Below are 20,850 nucleotides of genomic sequence, written 5' to 3'. Positions count from 1 at the left end.
ATACAGCACGGAACAGAACTTTCCGACCCAGTAAGCCATATCGCCCAGCACCCACTCATTTAACCATAGCATAACCTCAGGACAACCTACAAACCGGTACATCTTTTGATTGTGGGTGGAAGCTGGAGCACCTGGAGTTAGCCCATTGGGTCAGAGGGAGAACATACAAACTCTTTTCAGACGGTGCCAGAATTGAACTCCAAAGTCCAAAGCACCAAGCAGTAATAGCATCAAGCTACCCCACTATTCTACTCCTGTTAATTTACAGAATGATAGAGGCTCTTCCAATCCAATTAGCCTAACCCACCCAAATGCAATCATGACCAATTAACCTACTAACCCATACATCTTTGGAATGTGGGTGGAAACCACATGGGTGACAAAGCACAATTGTATTTGACAGTACACACGAATCTGCAAACAAGTAACTGAGTACAGGTAGAATTGAATGAATAAATGAGGTAAACACGAGGAATTCTGCAGATGCTGGAAATTCAAGCAACACACATGAAAGTTGCTGGTGAACACAGCAGGCCAGGCAGCATCTCTAGGAAGAGGTACAGTCAACTGCTGCGTTCACCAGCAACTTTGATGTGAAGGGTCTTGGCCCGAAACGTCGACTGTACCTCTTCCTACAGATGCTGCCTGGCCTGCTGCATTCACCAGCAACTTTGATGAATAAATGAGGGTTGTGCAAGCAAAGTTTTGAATAAATCGAATTGAATTGACTTTATTTCTTATATCCTTCACATACATGAGTAAAAATCTTAACGTTACGTCTCCATCCAAATCTGAAATTTATAGTAATTTATATTAAATAGTATGTACAACAAGACAGTCAATATAGCATAAAAATACAATTATATCAGCTTAATCACTCCGATGGCCTGGTAGGAGAAGCTGTCCCAGAGCCTGTTGGTCTGAGCTTTAATGCTACAGTTCCATTTCCCAAATGGTAGCAGCTGGAACAGTTTGTAGTTGGGGTGACTTGGGTTCTAAGGGACAACTAACCAACTAACTAACTAATGGTGGATGAACTTTGAAGGTCAGACAAAAACTATGAAGATGAATAAACAGTTGAAGTTTTAGACCAAAAACATCAATTGTTATTCCTCCCCATAGGTGCTACCCGAGCTGCTGAATTTCTCCGGCATTTTTTGTACTTTGCTTTGGATTTCCAGCATCTGCAGAATCTCGTGTTCAGGAAAATAACTAAATGGGATCTCAAAATTATGAATTCGGGTTTCAATAGCACACTGGAGTGGAGACATATGAAAACAGGCAGTGTTGACAGTAGAGTGAGGAATATACTCGATTAAATGTTCATCCAAGATGAAGCAGGTAGTTCTGTATCAAAGCGAGTCAGAAAGATGGAAGTGTTGATGAAGCTATAGTTAAAACTTGCTTCTGCTCATTTAATACTTAATGCAGTACAGTGTGCCAATTCAACTGAAATAGAAGGGACAAGTGAGGTGATGTTAAAATGGAACATGAAACCATTTGCAATCTGATATTTTATATCCACTGATATGAATTGTCCTGTTGGGAGCTAATGTTACCAAAGGGTTGAAATGTTAAGTCCATACTTAATGATTTAGGAACAGCTTCTTCCCTTCAGATTCCTAAAAGTTCTATGAATCCTTTAACACAACATTATTCCTGTAGCATATTTTAAATTTAGATACTTATGTCCTTGTAACGTACTACCACCGCAAAACAAATTTCACATCACGTTAGTGATAATAAATTTGATTCTGAATTCTTTCTATAGATAATCTAAATGATTCTGAAAGCATCAAACACATGGTATCACATTCCTTTGCCATGTAAACCATTATACTATCAACCACCAACACAGGCACATCTCAATGCTGTGCACACACCCAAAACCATGTGGCTAAGCACATCTCCAGTAAAACTGTTAATGACAATGCTGTTAACTGAATCACAACTGGTGATAAGTCAGCATACTGGAGTGAGACAGACCAACTGGTTAAGTGGTGCAGGAACTTCAACAAAACCAAGGAGTTAATCATAGACTTCAGAAAGGGGAAGTTTGGAGTCCGTGTAACAATTCTCGCTGGTGAGTCAGAGGCAGAGAGGGTGAACAGGTTCAAATTCCTGGGCGTTAATATATCATTGGACTGGCAAAGGACTGAAGGAGATCTGGCACATCACAAAACACTAATCGTACCATGTATTTATTATTGTGTTTGTTTATTTTCTATTTGTACAGTCTGTCTTCTTTTGCACATTGCCAGTCTATGTATATTTTTCATTGATTCTGTTGTATTTTGATTTACTGTAAAGGCCTGCAAGAAAACCTCAGGGTAGTACATAATGACATACACATACTTCGATGATAATTTACCTTGGACTTTGAAGATCGTGCTGAAGTGTGGTGACTCATTCCAAGTAGCATTTTGCAGATTCACTCACGACTTCTATTACAATCGTAGACTTAAATCTAAATTCTACATCTTGAGTTATTACTACTTGCATTGCACTATAACACTTAATTCTGCACTCTTATTATTTGACCTTACACTAACTACCTCAATGCATTATCAGACATCCAACCCTGCAAAAACTCATTTCAGGGAGATAGCACCATCAATTTGCGGGAGACTTCTGGCAGAGGTGGGATGTCTGCAATAGAGAAGCTCCTTAGCAGCCAGCCAGCTAGTTTAAATAACGTTAGCTATGCTAATGAATGAATGACACCTGTTAACCTCACCTCAACACGTCTTTTACAGTCTTAACCCACTATAGGCAATAGAAAAGTCACTGTTGCAAACAGTGCAGCAAGCAACACTGTCATTATTTTGACCCCTATTAGGCAGGGGTACACTTTAGTGTAGTCTGAGGTGACTTACGTTTTATATTTTTTTTGGAACACTCTGCCATAGCACGCTCTTGCTCTCTCTCGTGGTTGCTCGCTTGCTTTCGCTCTCGCTCACGCGCTCTCGCTCTCTCGCTTGCTTTCTCTCTCGCTGCGCTTGCTTGCTCTCGCTCTCTCTCACACGCGCTCTCTCTTGCTTGCTCTCAAAAAAATTGATTTCCGTGATATTGTATATAATTTGTGGGCATCAGGGAGCCACTATTAATATGCGGGAGACTCCCGGAACTTCCAGGAGAGGTGGGATGTCTGCATTATTGTAATGAACTGATCTGCATGAATGGCATGCAAGACCATTTTAACATTTGAAAATAATAATCCAATTTACCAATTTACTGAAGTGCCCTGCAAAAGATAAAAACTAATCAAGTAACTGGGCTCTCTGTAAACAACACACATCAAAGTTGCTGGTGAACGCAGCAGGCCAGGCAGCATCTCTAGGAAGAGGTACAGTCGACGTTTCAGGCTGAGACCCTTCGTCAGGACTATCTGAAGGAATAGTTAGTAAGAGATTTGAAAGGGGGAGGGGGAGGGGGAGATCCAAAATGATAGGAGAAGACAGGAGGGGGAGGGATGGAGCCAAGAGCTGGACAGGTGATTGGCAAACGGGATATGAGAGGATCATGGGACAGGAGGCCCCGGGAGAAAGACATGGGGGGGGGGGAGGGGAACCCAGTTTCTTTTGCAGCTCGGATTTACTCCTGTGACTCCAACAACCACAAACTGTTGTGCAATGGACTAAAGTAAAATGTAGTTGGGTGGGCTGGCATCGTATGTTCAGTTACAAACAAGACAGCAACACACACAAAACGCTGGAGGAACTCAGCAGGCCAGGCAGCATCAAGGAAGAGTGCAGTCGACATTTCAGGTCGAAACCCTTTGACAGAACCCCTTTCTCTAGATGCTGCCTAGCCTGCTAAGTTCCTCCAGCATTGTGTGTGTGCTCGGATTCCCAGCATCCGCAGATTTTCTATTGTTTGTGACTGGATGTTCAGTTAAACTGTTTTCCTGACAACTGCCTTTGCTCTTCCCTAATCAGAAAAATTGATCCAATATCAGAGTTTGATATTAGGTATTGCATTGAGGATTAATGTCACCCACATTAAGGCTGTAAAAGGTGTTGGTCAAACCAAACTTGGAGTATTGTGGGCAGTTTTGGGCCTCTTAACTAAAAATAGCTGTGCTGGTGTTCAGAGTTCAGAGGAAGGTCACGAGAATGATTCTAGGAATGAAAAGGGTTAACAAGGACCATCTGATGGCTCTGCACATGTACACGTTAAAGTTTAGAAGAATGGGGGGTGGTGCAAGAGATCTCATTGACATCTATTGAATATTGAAATAGAGTGGGAGACATGGAGAGGATGTTTCCTATAGTAAAAACAACCTCAGAATAGGTGTGAGTCCTTTTCGAAGAGAGAGGAGAAAGAATTTCCTTAGCCAGAATATGGTGAATCTGTAGAAATCATTGCCACAGGCGGCTGTGGAGATTGGGTATATTTAAAGTGGAGGTTGATAGGCTCTTGATCAGTAAGGACATCAAAGTTAGGGAAAGAAGACAGAATAGAGTTGAGAGGGATGAATCAGCCATGATGGAATGACAAGGCAAACATGATGGGCCAAACTGCCTGATTCTGCTCCCATATATTATGGTTTTATTAAATACTTAGAGTATTTTGTGTCAGTCTTTGCTGTGTAAGACACTAGCAGTATGCCAGATATGCAAGAGTGTCAGAGGGTAGAAGTAATTGCAGTTGTTATTACTAAGGAGAAGGTGCTTGGGAAGCTAAATCACATAAACCAAGTGGACCACATTCCAGGGTTCTGAAGGAGAAAACTGAAGAGATTGTGGGCATAAGTAATGATCTTTCAAGAATCACCAGATTCTGGAATCAAATTCAAGGACTGGAAAATTGCACATGTCACTCAACCCTTTAAGACAGAAAAAAAGAAATCATATGCCAGTTTGCCTGCCTTCAGTGGTTGAGAAGATGTTTGAATCCATTATTATGAATGAGATTTCTGGGTACTTGGAGGTATATGATGAAGTAGGCCCAAGTCAGCAGGGTTTCCTTCAGGGGAAAGCTTGACTGACAAATCTGTTGGAACTCTTAGAGGAAATAACAGGCAGACAGACAAAGCAGAGTCAGTGGCTGTTGTTAACTTGGATTTTCAGAAGGCCCCTGACAATGTGCCGCACAAGAGGCTATTTAACAAGATAAGAGACTACAGTATTGCAGGAAAGATACAAGCATGGATAGAAGATTAGTTGACTGGCAGGAGGCAAAGTCAGAATAAAGGGGGCCTATATTGCCGGTGACAAGTGGTGTTCCACAGAGCTATGGGGACTGCTTCTTTTCACTTTGTATGTCAACAATCTGAATAACAGAATGGATGGCACTATGGCCAAGTGTGCAGACAACACAAAGTTAGGTGGTGGTTACGAAGCAGGGAGTCTGCAGAATGACTTGGACAGATTCAAGAATGGGCAAAGAAGTGTATGGTCATGCACATTGATAGGAATAAAGGAATTGACTATTTTCTAAAAAGGGAGAGAATTAAATGCGTAAAGGGACTTGGCAGTCCTTGTGCAGGTTCTGTCAAGGGCAATTTGCAGGCTGAACCAGTGGTCAGGAAGGCAAATGCTATGTTAGCATTCATTTCAAGAGGTCTAGATGAAATGCTGAGGCTTTATAAGGCATTGTTTAAACTGCACTTGGAATACAGTGAGCAGTTTTGGCCTCTTATCTCAGAAAATCTCTGGTGGGATAGGAGAGGGTGCAGAGGAGGTTCATGAGAATCATTTTGGGAATGAAAGGGTTAACACACAAGAAGAATTTGACGGCTCTGTGTTTGTGTTTGCTGGATTTCAGAAGAATGAGGGGGGGGGGGCGAGATCTCATTGAAACCTATAAAAAACTGAAAGGCCTAGTCAGAGTGGTTGTGGAGAGCTGCATCACTGTCTGGTATGGTGGGGCTACTGCACAGGACTGAAAAAAACTGCAGAGGGTCATAAATTTAGTCAGTTCCATCTTGGGTACTAGCCTACAATATACCCAGGACATCTTCAATGAGTGGTGTCTCAGAAAGGCAGCATCCATTATCAAGGACCCACAGCACCCAGGGCATGCTCTTTTCTCACTGTTACCATCAGGAAGGAGGTACAGAAGCCTGAAGACACACTCAGCAATTCAGGAACAGCTTCTTCCCCTCTGCCATCTGATTCCTAAATGGACACTGAACCCATGAACACTACCTCACTTTTTTAATATCTTTTATTTCTGTTTTTTGCATAATTTTAATCTATTTAATATGCATATAATGTAATTGATTTAATTATTTATCTTGTAGATTATGTATTGCATTGAACTGCTGCTAAATTGACAAATTTCACAACATATTCCGGTGATAATAAACCTGATTCTGATTCTGAGAGGATGTTTCCTTTAGTGGACGAGTCTCAGAACAAAAGGCACATCCTTAGAATAGAAAGAATTCCATTTAGAACAGAGAAAAGAAGGAATTCCTTTAACTACAGTGAATCTGTGGAATTCATTGTCATGGATGCCTGTGAAAGCCAAGTCATTGAGTATATTTAAAGCAAAGGTTGATTTTTAATCTATTCTATATTATATATACACACACACACACACTGTAATTGATTTATTTATTGGTTTTCTTCTTCTTCATACTATGTATTGCATTGAACTGCCACTGTTAAGATGCTGGTGATAATAAACCTGATTCTGATTGTCTCATACTCTCAGTCCCTTCACGCCAAAACCAGCATAAGCACCGGTCTGATGAGCCCTATAAGGCTCGGGACAGACTTTAACTTTAACACAAACACATACCACTTGGTATTGCAGTAAAAAAAAAGTTCCACAAGACCTTCTTCCACATCTTTTAAGTGATGTTTGCAGTTTTATGGGTAAGAACATGCTTATATTTTTTGAGCCAGGGCTTCTTCCTTGCCACTCTTTCATAAATTTTGTGCAAGGCCTTAGATTATGAAGCCATGAATTTCATCTCCAGTTGCAGCCACTGAATTCGCCAGCTCGGAGTGACTGTTGGCCTTACAGTAACCTCTCTTATAAATGCCATTCTTCTCTGGTGACGAAGCTTAGAGAGGCAGCAACTTAGAGCTTGGCTGTGGTTTCTTATTGTTTCCACTTCTTCTTAAAAAAAATGTTCAGTGCTTTTGAAATGGTCTTGTACCCTTCCCCCAGATTTCACCTTCTCTGTTATCTTCCTGATTTGTCTTCAATTTGGTTTGGTCTGATAAAAATCTACCATACTGTTGGACCTTACGGGGGGGGGGGGTATTTATTCAGGTAATCCTCCAATTTTGGGTGAGTTAGTAAGGTAAGATACTGTGTTGTACTGGAGGAAAGTTAGTGAAGGAAATACAAATGGTATTTTTCAGAGTAATTTTCAGTCTCACAATTTTGTTTTTTAAATTTTTATTAAATTGTTGACAGGTTTTCAAATTTTTCTGTTGATTTGACATGATGCACAATGTTTTGTAGATTAGCTCAAAAAATCCTATTTCAATACATTCTAAATTTAGAAAATAGACGTGGGACCTGAAAACAAACAAACAAACACACAGAGCAACACTCAATTATTTGTACATTATTTTATAGGATTGTTTTCATGTTTATATTTTGTATTTTTATGCTTTTTTTTAAACACTGCATCATGTCCAGAGCAACCATTTCATTCTCTTTTATACTTGAATACTGGAGCATGGATAAAAAACACTTTTGAATCTTGACATAGTAGTAGGTGGAGGCCATTCACTCCATTGAATCCATTCCGCCATTCGAACGTGACTGATTTATGCTCCAGTCCCAATTCTCCTGCTTTCTCCCCACAAACTTTGACACCCTTATTAATTGAGCACCCACCAACTTCTGCTTGAAATAAATAAGATAGAGGAGCAGAATTAGGCCATTTGGCACAGTGTCTGCTCTGCCATTTCACTATGGCTGATCCAATTTTCCCCTCAGCCCTAATCTCCTGCCTTCTACCTGTATCCCTTCATCCCCTGACCAATCAAGAATCTATCAACCAATGCCTCAAGTACAGGCGTCCCCCGCTTTTCCAACGTTCGCTTTACGAAACCTCACTGTTACAACAGACCTACATTAGTTCCCTGTTTTCGCTAATAGAAGGAGTTTTCACTGTTACAAAAAAAGGCAGCGCATGGGAAAGGTAGCGCGCGAAAAAAAGCAGTGCGTGCCCCAAGCAGCCGCTCTCCCCCGGATTCGGAACTGCATTCTCGCCGGCATTGCTTAAACACGTGCCTGTGAGCAGCTGTTAGCAAGACGAGTTCTAAGGTATTGGAAAAGCCTAAAAAGAGCTCGTGAGAGTTTTACACTTAGCGTAAAACTAGACATAATTAAGCGTTTTGATTCTGGTGAACGAAGTAAGGGCAAAGTGAGTTTGGCTTGTGGAAGTTGACGAAGGTGATGTTGAAGAGGTTTTGACATCCCATGACCAAGAACTGATAGATGAAGAGCTGATGCAGTTGTAAGAGGAAAGGATAACAATCGAAACCGAATGCAGTAGCAAACGGGCCGCGGACAGATACCGATTCGCAGAGAACGCAGCGGTAGCCAGAAGGCACCCAGCACATCTTTAAGAAAGAAGCCGAAATAAACAAGCTAATTAATTAGGTGCTACCCGGCACGTAAATGTCGGCCCAGATCAGAGGCGATGATCTGGGCCAACACTTACTTGCCGGGTGGCACCTAATTGATTAGCTTGTTTATTTCGGCTTTTTTCTTAAAGATGTGCTGGGTGCGTCCCGGCTACCCCTGCACGCTTCACGGATTGGTATCAGTTCGCTGCCTGGAGGGTGGGGGCTACTGCACCACCCCAACCTCCGCCTCAGCCTAACACACTTATCATCAGTGTGCCCGGCGCTGTCCCAATTCCGGGTAAGTGATACTACATTGTACATACATCATTTCTACTTTATATAGGCTGTGTATTTTTGTGTTGTTTGGTATGATTTGGCAGCTTCATAGCTTAAAGGTTACTGGAGACAGTGTTTCTGCTGACGACGCTTGCGTCGTGTTTCTGCCGAGAGCGCTTGCGTAAGATTTTCGCTTCGGGGGACAGTGTGGCAATGATTGTGGAAAGGTATTTCTACTTTATATAGGCTGTGTATTTATCATATCATTCCTGCTTTTACTATATGTTACTGTTATTTTAGGTTTTATGTGTTATTTGGCATGATTTGGTAGGTTATTTCTGGGTCTGCGAACGCTCACAAAATTTTTCCATAAATAAATGGTAATTGCTTCTTCGCTTTATGACATTCCACGTTATGAATCGTTTCATAGGAACGCTCTACCTTCGGATGGCGGGGGAAAACCTGTATACATAAAGACGGCCTCCACAGCTGCTTGTGGCAAAGAGTTCCAAAGATTCACCACTCTCTGGCTGAAGGAAATTCCTCATTTCCGTTTTAAAAGAACGTCCCTCTATTCTGGGGCTGTGTCCTCTGGTCTTAGATTCTCCTACCACAGTAAACATCAGCTCCACATCCACAGTATCAAGGCTTTCACCATTCAATAGGTTTCTATGAGGTCACCCCTCATTCTTCTGAATTCCAGTGGAATCAGGCCCAGAGCCATCAAATGCTCTTCATATGACACGCCATTCAATCCTGGAATAATTTTTGTGAACTCCCTTTGAACCCTCTCCAGTTTCAGCACATCCAGCCTAAGGTAACAGGCCCAAACTGCTCACAATACACCAAGTGAGACTTTGTAAAAAGTCTCAAGATTTCTTCCTTGCTTTTATATTATAGTCATCTTAAAATGAATGCTAACATTGCATTGCATTCCTCACCAGTCTCAACCTGTAAATCAAATCAAGAACCAGGATTCCCAAGTCCCTTTGCATCTCAGTTTTTTGTATTTTCTCTCCATTTAGAAAATAGTCAACCCTTTCATTTCTTCTCCCAAAGTGCATGACTTCCCATCACTGTATTCCATCTGTCATTTCTTTGCCCATTCTCCTAATCAACCTAAGTCCTTCTGTAGCCTCTCTACTTCCTTAAAACTACCTACCCCTCCAGCTATCTCTTATCTCTGCAAACTTTGCAGGAAAGCCATCAATTCCATCACTCAAATCATTAACATACAACATAAAAAGAATCAATCCCAACACAGATCCCTATGGAACACCACCAGTCACTGGCAGCCAATCAGAAAAGGCTCCCTTTATTCCCATTTTTTGCTTGCTGTCAATCTGCCACTGTTTTATACATGCTATAATCTTTCCCATAATACACAATAACTTAAACACAAAATAATCTGCAGATGCTGGGGTCAAAGCAATACTCACAACACGCTGGAGGAGCTCAGCAGGTCGGGCAGCATCCGTGGAAAAGATCGGTCAATGTTTCAGGCCGAAACGTTGACCGATCTTTTCCACGGATGCTGCCCGACCCTACTGAGCTCCTCCAGCGTATTGTGAGTATACACAATAACTTGGCCTCCACATTCATCTGTGGCAATAAATTCCACAGATTCACCATCCTCGGGCTGAAAAAAGATCTCCTTTCATCTCAGTTCTAAAGGGATGATCTGAGGCTGTGTCCTCTGGTTCTAGACTCACTCATTATTTGAAATATCCTCTGCACATTCACTTTATCTAACTCTTTCAATATTCAGTAGATTTCAATTAGATCATTTGTCAAAACACTGGCCCAGAGCCATCAAGTGCTCCTTATACGTGAGTCATGTGCACATGATAAAAGGCTCAACTTATCTGTCACAACAATGTAATGTAATTACAGAATATGTGAGAATGGAATGTGGAATAAGAATACAAAGTGAAATCACAACTAGCCTAAGGTGAAGGACTCAGTCCTGGCTGCCTTTGGCTCAGGATTTGCTGAAGGTGACTCCAGACACAGCAACTCCACCCTCAACATGGGAACATTGTGGTGCATGTTTACTTGACTACTTTCATCAACAATTAAATATAACATGTACTGTACATGACGAAACCTGGTATTCAAAGTATGGCTAGGGATGGGTAGGGAGAAGTAATTGCAGAGGAGGGGAAGGCATGGATGGGGAATAAGGAGGGATGTAGGAGGGGAGGGGGGAAGGGAGGGGGAGGGGGAGGGGGAGGGGGAGGGGGAGGGGGAGGGGGAGGGGGAGGGGGAGGGGGAGGGGGAGGGGGAGGGGGAGGGGGAGGGGGAGGGGGAGGGGGAGGGGGAGGGGGGGAGGGGGGGAGGGGGGAGGGGGGAGGGGGGAGGGGGGAGGGGGGAGGGGGGAGGGGGAGGGGGGAAGGAAGAGGGAAGGGGGAGGGGGGAAGGAAGAGGGAGGGGGGAGGGGGGAAGGAAGAGGGAGGGGGGAGGGGGGAAGGAAGAGGGAGGGGGGAGGGGGGAAGGAAGAGGGAGGGGGGAGGGGGGAAGGAAGAGGGAGGGGGGAGGGGGGAAGGAAGAGGGAGGGGGGAGGGGTGCACTCACCTCCACCCCAGTGTAGTTCTCGAAAAAGAAGAGCACGACGCTCTGGTACACGGTGTAGAGCCGGTCATCCACCGGGTGGTAGAAGCGGGCGGGCAGTAGCAGTGACAGGAGGCGCCAGGCGGCCCAGCTGAGCAGGTAGGCGGGCGCAGTACCCAACATCACGGCGGCGGGCAACCAGTAACGCAGCGAGTGCGTGTGTACCACTAGCGACAGCAGCATGGCAGCGGCACAGCGGGAACTGGAATGTGAAAGATTTGACAACCTGCTCCTTTTCACCGCCGCCGCAGCCCCGCCATCTCTAGCGCCATGCTACCACCCTCCAACATCGTCGCCGTTCATTGGCCGAGCGCCGCGGCCTCCCCATAGCAACCCGGAGATGGGAGGGGCGGGGCCTCAGTACTGTCTGCTCCCGGGACTTGGTTTCCGTGGAACGTCTTGTTGCGTGCTCTGGTTCTGGCTGACCTGTGCAACGTTTGTCTGTGGTTTACCGTCACTGGCTAGGCGGTGCAACATCTGGCTATGGTGCCCTGATACAAGCCAAAGTAATTCAGCTGTATTTCAGAGTAACTGGCTGAGAAATATCTCTCTGAGGTGCATGGTCAGGCGGTGTGGCAGCTGTATGGCTCCTGGTCACTGGCCTGTGTAACAATTGTCTGTGGTTCAGGATCACTGGCTTAAATCATCTTCCTGCGGCATACCGACACTGGCCAGATCTCTGTGGCACGTGGCCAGTGCAGTATCTGTCTTTAGACCATAAGACATAGGAGCAGAATTAGGCCATTTGGCCCAAAGAGTCTGCTTCACCATTCAATCATGGCTGATCCTTATATCCACCTCCCCCTGGCCTTCTCCCTGTAACCTTTGATGCTGTTTCGAGACAGATATTTAAGATAAAAACAATGGCGCATGCGCTCCAACTTTAATCGTCTGCTCACGGGTGCATGTACAAGTATATCATAACATCCCCCTTTTTATCAAAACAAAGAAAATGAACAATTGTATTAACAATTAAACTCAATTTCTCTGAAGTCTGTTTTCCAGTGTATTTTCATGGAATTAATTTACAAAGTATTCATTAATCATGCCTTATATCTCTTATGCCTGTCACAAATACATACCACTCATTATTTTCCTTTGTATGAGCATATATACAAGATATAAAACATACCAAAATTCGACTTTAACTTCAAACTACAAACTTGTGTTCATTCATTGTCGACGTCAATGAGGACCTTGACACCATTATGATCGTGTGGAGATGAGCGCATGATTTGGATTTAAGTGAGGGAGAGATGCGCAGTGTCTGCCTCACTCTCTCTTCCCAATTCCCATCTGGATCCAGTGGCAAGACAGAGTCTAGACGGCTGGAGATGGGACCAGGCGCAGTGGATGACCAGGACGTCTTCTGTGTCTTGTCCTGCTCTACACGTTCCACGACATTTGCAGAGACCGCCTTCTTGACCGTTGGACCTTCCATTGGTCTCGTCCGCTCAATCCGCCGGAGTCTGTCTTCACATGCTGGGATAGACAACTTCCTATCTCAGTGAGGGTTTGAGACCCGTCGGCTACCCTCACCTGGTTTAGCCGGCTTGTCGAAGCCGTTGCCCGTGGTATGGCCGCTGTCGCATGCAAACAGCTACAGGGAGCCACAGGTGAGAGCTGAGTGCCAGGTGGGGACATAAGGTGGACTAACTGCCTTGAAAAGGATGTGACATGTTACCCCACCAGAGGTGCTACCCCTCCCTGACACCCCATACACCCCAAACTACAAACTACACGACCTCAAATAGGACATGGTCCTTCTTTAAGTATAAACGTGACATTAAAATGCCAAATAGTGTCACAGATTTATTGTTCAATTGTTTATCAATTATTCAATGTGGGACAAAGTCTTCTGGATATTGTGGCCTTTTCACTGTGCGGCCAGAATGAGTTTTTACTATTTTGTCTGAGTCCTGTTGTTTGTTATTTGCTTGTCTTAACACTTGTGTTAGTGTTTGTGTTGTGTCATTAGTCTCTGCTAGTGTTTGGCTGTGTGCATTTGATTCGGTGGGCACACTGTAGTCATTGTCATTAGTCTCTGCTACTGTTTGGCTGTGTGCATTTGATTCGGTGGGCACACTGTGGTCATTGTCATTAGTCTCTGCTACTGTTTGGCTGTGTGCATTTGATTCGGTGGGCACACTGTGGTCATTGATCTCGGTTGTTTGACCTGGTTTTGCCTGTTCATATGTGATTAGCTTTTCAGGCGGTTCCTCAGCCGTCTTTCGTAGGTGTGTGTGATTACGTTGGTAGATCCCAGAAGGGGTTTAAACTACATATGAACGCTCATCAAGGCGCCGACACACAATTGCTTTCTCCCTATTCTTTTTACCTTGCACCAGGGGTTGCATGCACACGGTATCCCCTTCGTCGAGTGGGGCAAGGTCTTTGGCTGATCTGTTGTAATTGTCGGCCTGCTGCTGGACGCGTTGTTTCATACGCTCGCGTTCACATACATCTCTGGGTTCCAGTAAACACACTGTTGTAGGCAGGAGCGTGCGTGTGCAGTGATTCATCAAGTGCTGGGCACGACTCATGCTGAGCCCTTGCAAAGGTCTAGAAGTGAGAGGTAGGGATCTGCTCGTGATTTGTTGCTCTTTGTGAGGATCCGCTTCGCTGTTTTAACTGCTGGTTCAGTTTTTCCATTCACTTTACTATTTCCGGGGCTGCTACACAAGTACTCAAAATCTCATTCTCGTGCAAATCTGTGAAACTCCGCTGACGTGTATTGTGGCCCATTATCACTAACCACAAGTTGGGCTACCATATCTCGCAAAATGAGCCTTCAATTTGTGAATAACGGCTGCGCAAAGAAGATCTACCTCGAAGAAATTGTTGTAATAATCAAAGGTGACGAGGTACTCTTTTCCTCGAATGTAAACAGGTCAGTACCTATCTTTTCCCCCGACCGAGCAGGTACCTCATGACTCATAAGTGATTCTTCCTGCTGACTCATTTCGTATGTGTGACAAATATCACATGTAGCAATATATTGCTTGATGTCGCTGCTCATGCCTGGCCAAAAAAGACATTCGCGAGCACATCTGAGGCAGCCTTCTACGTCCAAATGTGACGAATGAATTCTTTGCTTCTTTTGCTTTCGCTCACTTTGCGGTATGATGACACACTCACCTTTGAAGATTAAGCCGTCTTGGACTGCGAGCTCATCCCTATAGCCATAGTAAGGTGTAAGTTGCTCTGGTAGCGCGTCACGTTCAATCGGCCATCCACTGATGATTACGCGTTTCAACATCTGTAGTGTGTCATCTTTCGCTGCTTCTATGCGAATCTGCTCTAGACGCTCATCGTGGATTGGCAGGTGCGATAGCATGTCGACTTCGTCGAAGCTGTTCTCCTGGCCTGGAGTACCGCTAACTGCTCAAGGTAACATATCTGCGAGGTGCATGAGCTTTCCTTGATAGTAGGTGATGTCAAAGTCATGGCTCTGCAGGTGAAGAAGCATTCCCTGTAGGCACTTTGGTGCCTTCACCAACGGTTTCTTAACTATCACTTCGAGCGGCTTGTGATGGCTGAGGACTCCTGTGAAGCGGCCAAAAGTGTATTGATGAAAATGCGCAAGTGTGAAAACGATTGCGAGCATTTCCTTTTTGATTGCTGCGTAACGTGTTTCTGTGTCCTTTAGTGCTCTGCTTGCATATACGATCGGACGTCCATTCTGGAGGAGTGTTGCCCCTAGGCCTTTGTTGCTGGCGTCATGTTGGATGGTTAGCTCTTCCTTGGAATTGTAGTCTGCTAACACCGGTGCTTCGGATACCATCTGCTTGATGTTGGAGACAGCGTTTTGCTGCTCAGCTGACCACTCCAATGCTACATCTGGCTTTGTCAGCTGTCTTATTGGCTCAAGGGTATCTAAGAGACTTGGTCGAAAATGGCTCAGGTAGTTGACAAATCTGATCAATCGCTGCACTCCCTGCACATCCGTGGGTGCTGGCATGTTGAGAACGTAAGCAACCTTTTTTGGATCAGGCTGAAGTCCATCACTTGTGATGAGATACCCCAAAAAGGGTATCTCTGTCACTCTGAAGACAGATTTGTTCTTGTTGAGCCTGATATGCTGCCCCGCACAACGCTGTAATACCTGCTCAAGTTTCATATCATGATCGGCGATTGCCTTTTCCCGCGTTTCCCCTTTTCCGTACACCAGAATGTCGTCGTGGCGCAGATCACTCCTGGTAGTCCTTCCAGTGCCTGATGCAGCCTGTGCTGGAAGATCTCTGATGAAACGCTGGTTCCAAACGGGAGTCTGAGCCATCTATACTGCCCGAAAGGTGTGTTGAAAGTGGTGAGCTCGCTTGCTTCACTGTCCAATTTCACTTGCCAGAATGCAGAACTCATATCAAGCTTGCTGAAAACCTTAGCCTGGTCAGGATCTGGCAAAATGTCCTCTATCACCGGAAGGGGGTAGTTTTCTCTCCTCAGCACTTTGTTCAATGGTCGAGGGTCAATGCCTAAATGAAGATTGCTGTTCTTCTTCTCTGTGACCACTTATTGGCTAACCCACCTTTCAGGTTCATGGACTGGAGCTATCACCTTGCTGTCTACAGATTGATCAAGCTCAGCTTTCACTTCCCGCTTCATAGCGTGAGGTAGACATCATGGGGGTAACACTGTGGGTTGAACTTCCTCATCAATCTGCAGGTGGGCTGCACCCGGAAGCTCCCCGAGCACATCATCGAACACCTCTGCATAGCGTTCTTCTGGTGTGCATTGTTTTTCTTTAAGCGTAGATGCAGGCACCCTGCGAAAGTTGTCATCGTTGACCATAATCAGCTTCATTTGCTGGCTGGCCCTGCTTCCCAGCAATGTTGTAAAGTCGTCTGTGACTACGACAAATTCGACAGATACTTGAAGTTCGTCATGGGGTTAGGCAATTTCACTTTGCACATCCCTTCTGCATCCATAGTGGTCTTGTTCCACATCATCAGCTTTTTGTGCATTGGCTTAGTGTGTGGTCCAAGTATTTGTAGGGTAAAATGTTATTGCTCACCCCACTGTCAAATTGGAAGTCTGTTGGCTTTCCACTGATGAGCGTCTGTGCGAATACATCACCCTTGGTCTTCAGACTGTTGACCACCAGTATGACATTGTCGATAAACTCGGTGCTGCTGTCACTGTCAGTTTGGTCATCGCTTTGTGCTTCCACCCCATGCCCGGGCTTCTGCTTGCACACCTTTGCAAAGTGATTTTGAATGCCACACGCCTTGCACACCTGTCCGTATACTGGGCACTGTTGCTTGTCTCATGCATGTTCCGTGCCACAGTACTTGCAAGGGTTCACTTTGCTTCCATGGCTGTTCAAGGTGCCTCTTGCTCTGGCTCCACCACCAGCACTAGCTTTCTGTCCAGGATGCTTTGAACCTTTCTTGTTAATGCGAGGTTTAATCCCATGGACAGTAGCGGACCTGCTGTCTGCAGCTGTACTGAACACTTGTAGGTGTGATTCGGCCACTTCTGTGCTTTTACAGATGTCAATGCAGTCATTGAGCGATAGCTTTCTCTCTGGTAACAGACGTTTTCTGGTTTGGGAGTCGTTACCATCTTGTCTCTCATCAGACTGTCTGACATACATGAGCAAAACTTACATGTCTTTGCAAGCGACCTAAGGCTGGTGAGAAACGATTCAAAGGTCTCACCTTGTTCTTGTTGCCGCTTGTTGAACAAGTACCATTCATAAGTCTCATTTTTCTCACCGATAGCATATCTGTCAAATGCAGCTAAAATCTTTGTGAGGTCTTGGCCTTCAGCATCATCTGCGAACACAAAACTGTTGTAGACCTCAAGTCTTGACGGTCCAATTGTATGTAAAAGTAATGCCGTCTGGTGTGCTGGAACCTGTTTGTGCAGTTGTGCTACGATGCTGTAGTTAGTCCACATCTGTCTATCAGTCCGCGGTTGACTGTCGCGGATGGATGCCGGTGACTGGGGGAGGACTTTTGCCCCGACCATGGTTCCCCAGCACGGGGTCGCCCATGGGTGCTGGGTACCGCTGAGATTCTGCTGTCTCACCTCCAGGCATTGCTACTGCACCCGTCCCTATTTGTGGCTGGTTGCTCGTCTCGGTCGACATTTTTCTACTCTTACACTCACCCTCCAATGTTTCAGAGTTGAGCTATTATTATGCTGCCAACTGCAGGTTGTAAAGATCGAGCACTGTGGTTGAAAAAAGCAATTTCCCGATCCCCAGCACTGCCACCATGTTTCGAGACAGATATTTCAGATAAAAACAACGGCACATGCACACCAACTTTAATCGTCTGCTCACGAGTGCATGTAGAAGTATATCATAATAGATGCCATGTACAAACAAGAACTTCTGCCTTAAATAAACCCAACGACCTGGCCTCCACTGCTGCCTGAGGTAATAAATTTCACAAATTCACCACCCTCTAACTAAAGAAATTCTCCGCATCTGTTTTAAATGGAGGCTTTCCCCTCTTGTCCTAGACTCCGTCACCATGGGAAACATCCTTTCCACATCTACTCTGTCTCGGCCTTTCAACATTCAAAAGGTTTCAATTTGATCCCCCCAATCCTTCTAAATTCCAGCAAGTACAGACTCAGAGCTATCAAACATTCCTCATGTGATAACCATTTCACTTCCAGAATCATCCTTGTGAACTTCCTCTGAACCCTCTCCAATGCCAGAACATCTTTTCTTAGATGAGAAGCCCAAAACTGTTCACAACACAGTGAGAAGCAATCAGTTTGGATGGCCACTCAACTGCCCACTGTCCAGATGTGCCAGTGCAACATCTGTCTGTCATACACAGTCAATGACCTGCAAGTGCAACTTCTTCCAGCCATATACTGGCTGACTAGCAGTGTTCCAATGAGCCAGAGTCAGCATAACATCTGTTTTCACTGTTGCCAAATGGCCACACTGCATTTTCAGTGAGATTGAAAAGTCTTTTAACCAAGACAATCTACATCTTGAATGCACCTTTGTGCAATCGGTACTTAGCACAAAGTTCAAAATCAGTTTATTGTCAAATTACTTATATGTCACCACTTACGACCCTGAGATTCATTTTCTTGTAGGCATTCATACTAGATACAAAGAAACACCATGTAATCAATGAAAAAACACACACAGATGAACAAACAACGAACATGCAAAAGTCAACAAACCGCAATTCTGAGAGAGGTTAGCGGCGATGTCGAATGCACGTCAACTCTGGCAGGGTTTGCAGGCCATTACTTCCTACAAACTGAACATCATGAATGACAGTGATGCTTCACTTCCAGATGAGCTCGCTTTGAAAGGGAGAATAAAACTACAGCTTTGTGGATCGGCAGCATTCAGTGACTCTGTAATCTCTGTTTTGGAGGCTGACATCAGGCTGTCCTTCAGAAAGGTGAACCCTTGCAAGGAAATAGGCCCTGATCATGTACCTGGTAGGACTCTGAAAACTTGTGTCAACCAGCTGGCAGGGATATTCAAAGAAATTTTCAATCTCTCGTTGCTATGGTCAGAAGTTCCCACTTGCTTCAAAAGGGCAACAATTATACCAGTGCCCAAAAAGACTATCAGGCAGTAGCACTCATGTCTGGGGGATGAAATGCCTTGAGAGTTTGGTCATGGCTAGAATCAACTCCTGCCTGAGTAAGAACCTGGACCCTCTGCAATTTGCCTGTCGCCACAATAGGTCTACGGCAGATGCAATCTCAATTGCTCTCCATGCGGCCTTGGATCTCCTGGACAATACCAGGATGCTGTTTACTGTCTATAGCTCAGCATTCAAATTTCTACAGCCCTGATTGAAAAGCTACAGAACCTGGGCCTGTGTACCTCCCTCTGTAACTGGATCATCGACTTCCAAACCAGAAGACCATAATATGTGCGGATTGGAAATAACATCTCCATCTCGCGGACAATCAACACTGATGCACCTCAGGGATGTGTGCTTAGCCAACTGCTATACCTTGTCTATACCCATGGCTGCGTGGCTAAGCATAGCTCAAATGCCATCTATAAATTTGCTGATGATACAACCATTGTTAGCAGAATCTCAGGTGGTGATGAGAGGGTGTACAGGAGCGAGATGTATCAGCTAGTTGAATGATGTTGTAGCAACAACCTTCTACTCAATGTTAGTAAGACCAAAGAGCTGATGGTGGACTTCAGAAAGGGGAGTCTGAGGGAACACAAACTAATTCTCACAGAGGGATCAGAAGTAGAGAGAGTGAACAATTTCAAGGTTCAAGTTCCTGGGTGTTAATATCTCTGAGGACCTAACCAGGTTGCAACATATTGATGCAGTTATAAAAAAGGCAAGACAACCACTATATTTCATTGATAGTTTGACGAGATTATGTTTGTCACCTAAAACACTCAAAAACTTCTACAGATGTACCATGGATAGCATTCTGACTGGCTGCATCACTTTCTGGTATTGGGGAGAGGGTCTACTGCACAGGATCAAAGTAAGTTGCAGAAAGTTGTAAAATCAGTCAGCTGCATCATCGATTCTAGCCTCCATAGTGTCCAAGACATCTTCAAGGAGTGGTGCCTCAGGAAACCGGTGTACGTCATTAAGGACATGCCCTCATTGTTACCAACAGGAAGGAGGTACAGAAGCCTGAAGGCACACACTCAGCAATTCAGGATCAGCTTCTTCTCCTCTGCCATCCAATTTCTAAATGGACATTGAATCCATGCTCACTACTCACTTCTTTTTTAATTTATTTCTGTTCTTGCACTACTTATATATGGTATTTAATATACGGATATATACTTACTGTTATTCTGTTTTCTTCTGTATTATCATGTATTGAACTGTACTGCTATCGCAAAAGTTAACAAATTTCACAACATATGCCGGTGATATTGAACCTAAACCTGATTCTCATTAAGTATCAAGAACACCTTGGAATGGCTGGAAATACTGTGGTCAATTTACTCTCACTTCACCGATAAAATTAATCACTGCATCCACCCATTGTAGAATTGTCGTCTACATTTCCCACTACAATGGGCAGCACAGTAGCGTAGTGGTTAGCCAATCACTTTACAGTGATTAGGGTTCAAATCCCACTGCTGTAGGTAAGGAGTTTGAACACGAGTGTTTTTCCGGGTGCTCAGTTTCCTCCCACACTCCAAAGGCATACAGGTACGAGTTAGTTGTACAATGTTATGTTGCCCCTGGAAGCATGGTGACACTTGCGGGCTGCACCAAGTACATCCTCGGACTGTGTTGATTGTTGATGCAAAAAACACATTTCACCGTATGTCTCAATGTTTCAGTGTGCATATGACAAATAAAGCTGATCTGTTTGTTCTTCTGCCATCAGGCAAACGTTACAGGAGCATCAGAACTAAAACCACAAGGCTACTAAACAGCTTCCTCCCACAGGCAGTCAGACTGCTAAAAAGCTGCTCTACCTGACTCTGCTT

The 20,850-nt window shown here is 44.5% G+C and overlaps 1 protein-coding gene across 1 annotated transcript in view; it reads right to left on the bottom strand.

Moving 5' to 3' along the window:
- The window catches only part of agpat5 (1-acylglycerol-3-phosphate O-acyltransferase 5 (lysophosphatidic acid acyltransferase, epsilon)), a 152,764-nt gene extending 141,021 nt beyond the window's left edge, over positions 1-11,743 (bottom strand). The window contains exon 1 of the mRNA XM_072251125.1: positions 11,394-11,743. Within this exon, the coding sequence (XP_072107226.1) occupies positions 11,394-11,612 (219 nt within the window). The 5' untranslated portion in view covers positions 11,613-11,743. The remainder of the gene's footprint in view (positions 1-11,393) is intronic.
- Between the last annotated feature and the right edge of the window lie 9,107 nt (positions 11,744-20,850).

This window comes from Mobula birostris, chromosome 2 (assembly GCF_030028105.1).
Source record: "Mobula birostris isolate sMobBir1 chromosome 2, sMobBir1.hap1, whole genome shotgun sequence".
Classification (NCBI taxonomy): Eukaryota; Metazoa; Chordata; class Chondrichthyes; order Myliobatiformes; family Myliobatidae; genus Mobula; species Mobula birostris.
This window is presented reverse-complemented; position numbering and strand designations above follow the sequence as displayed.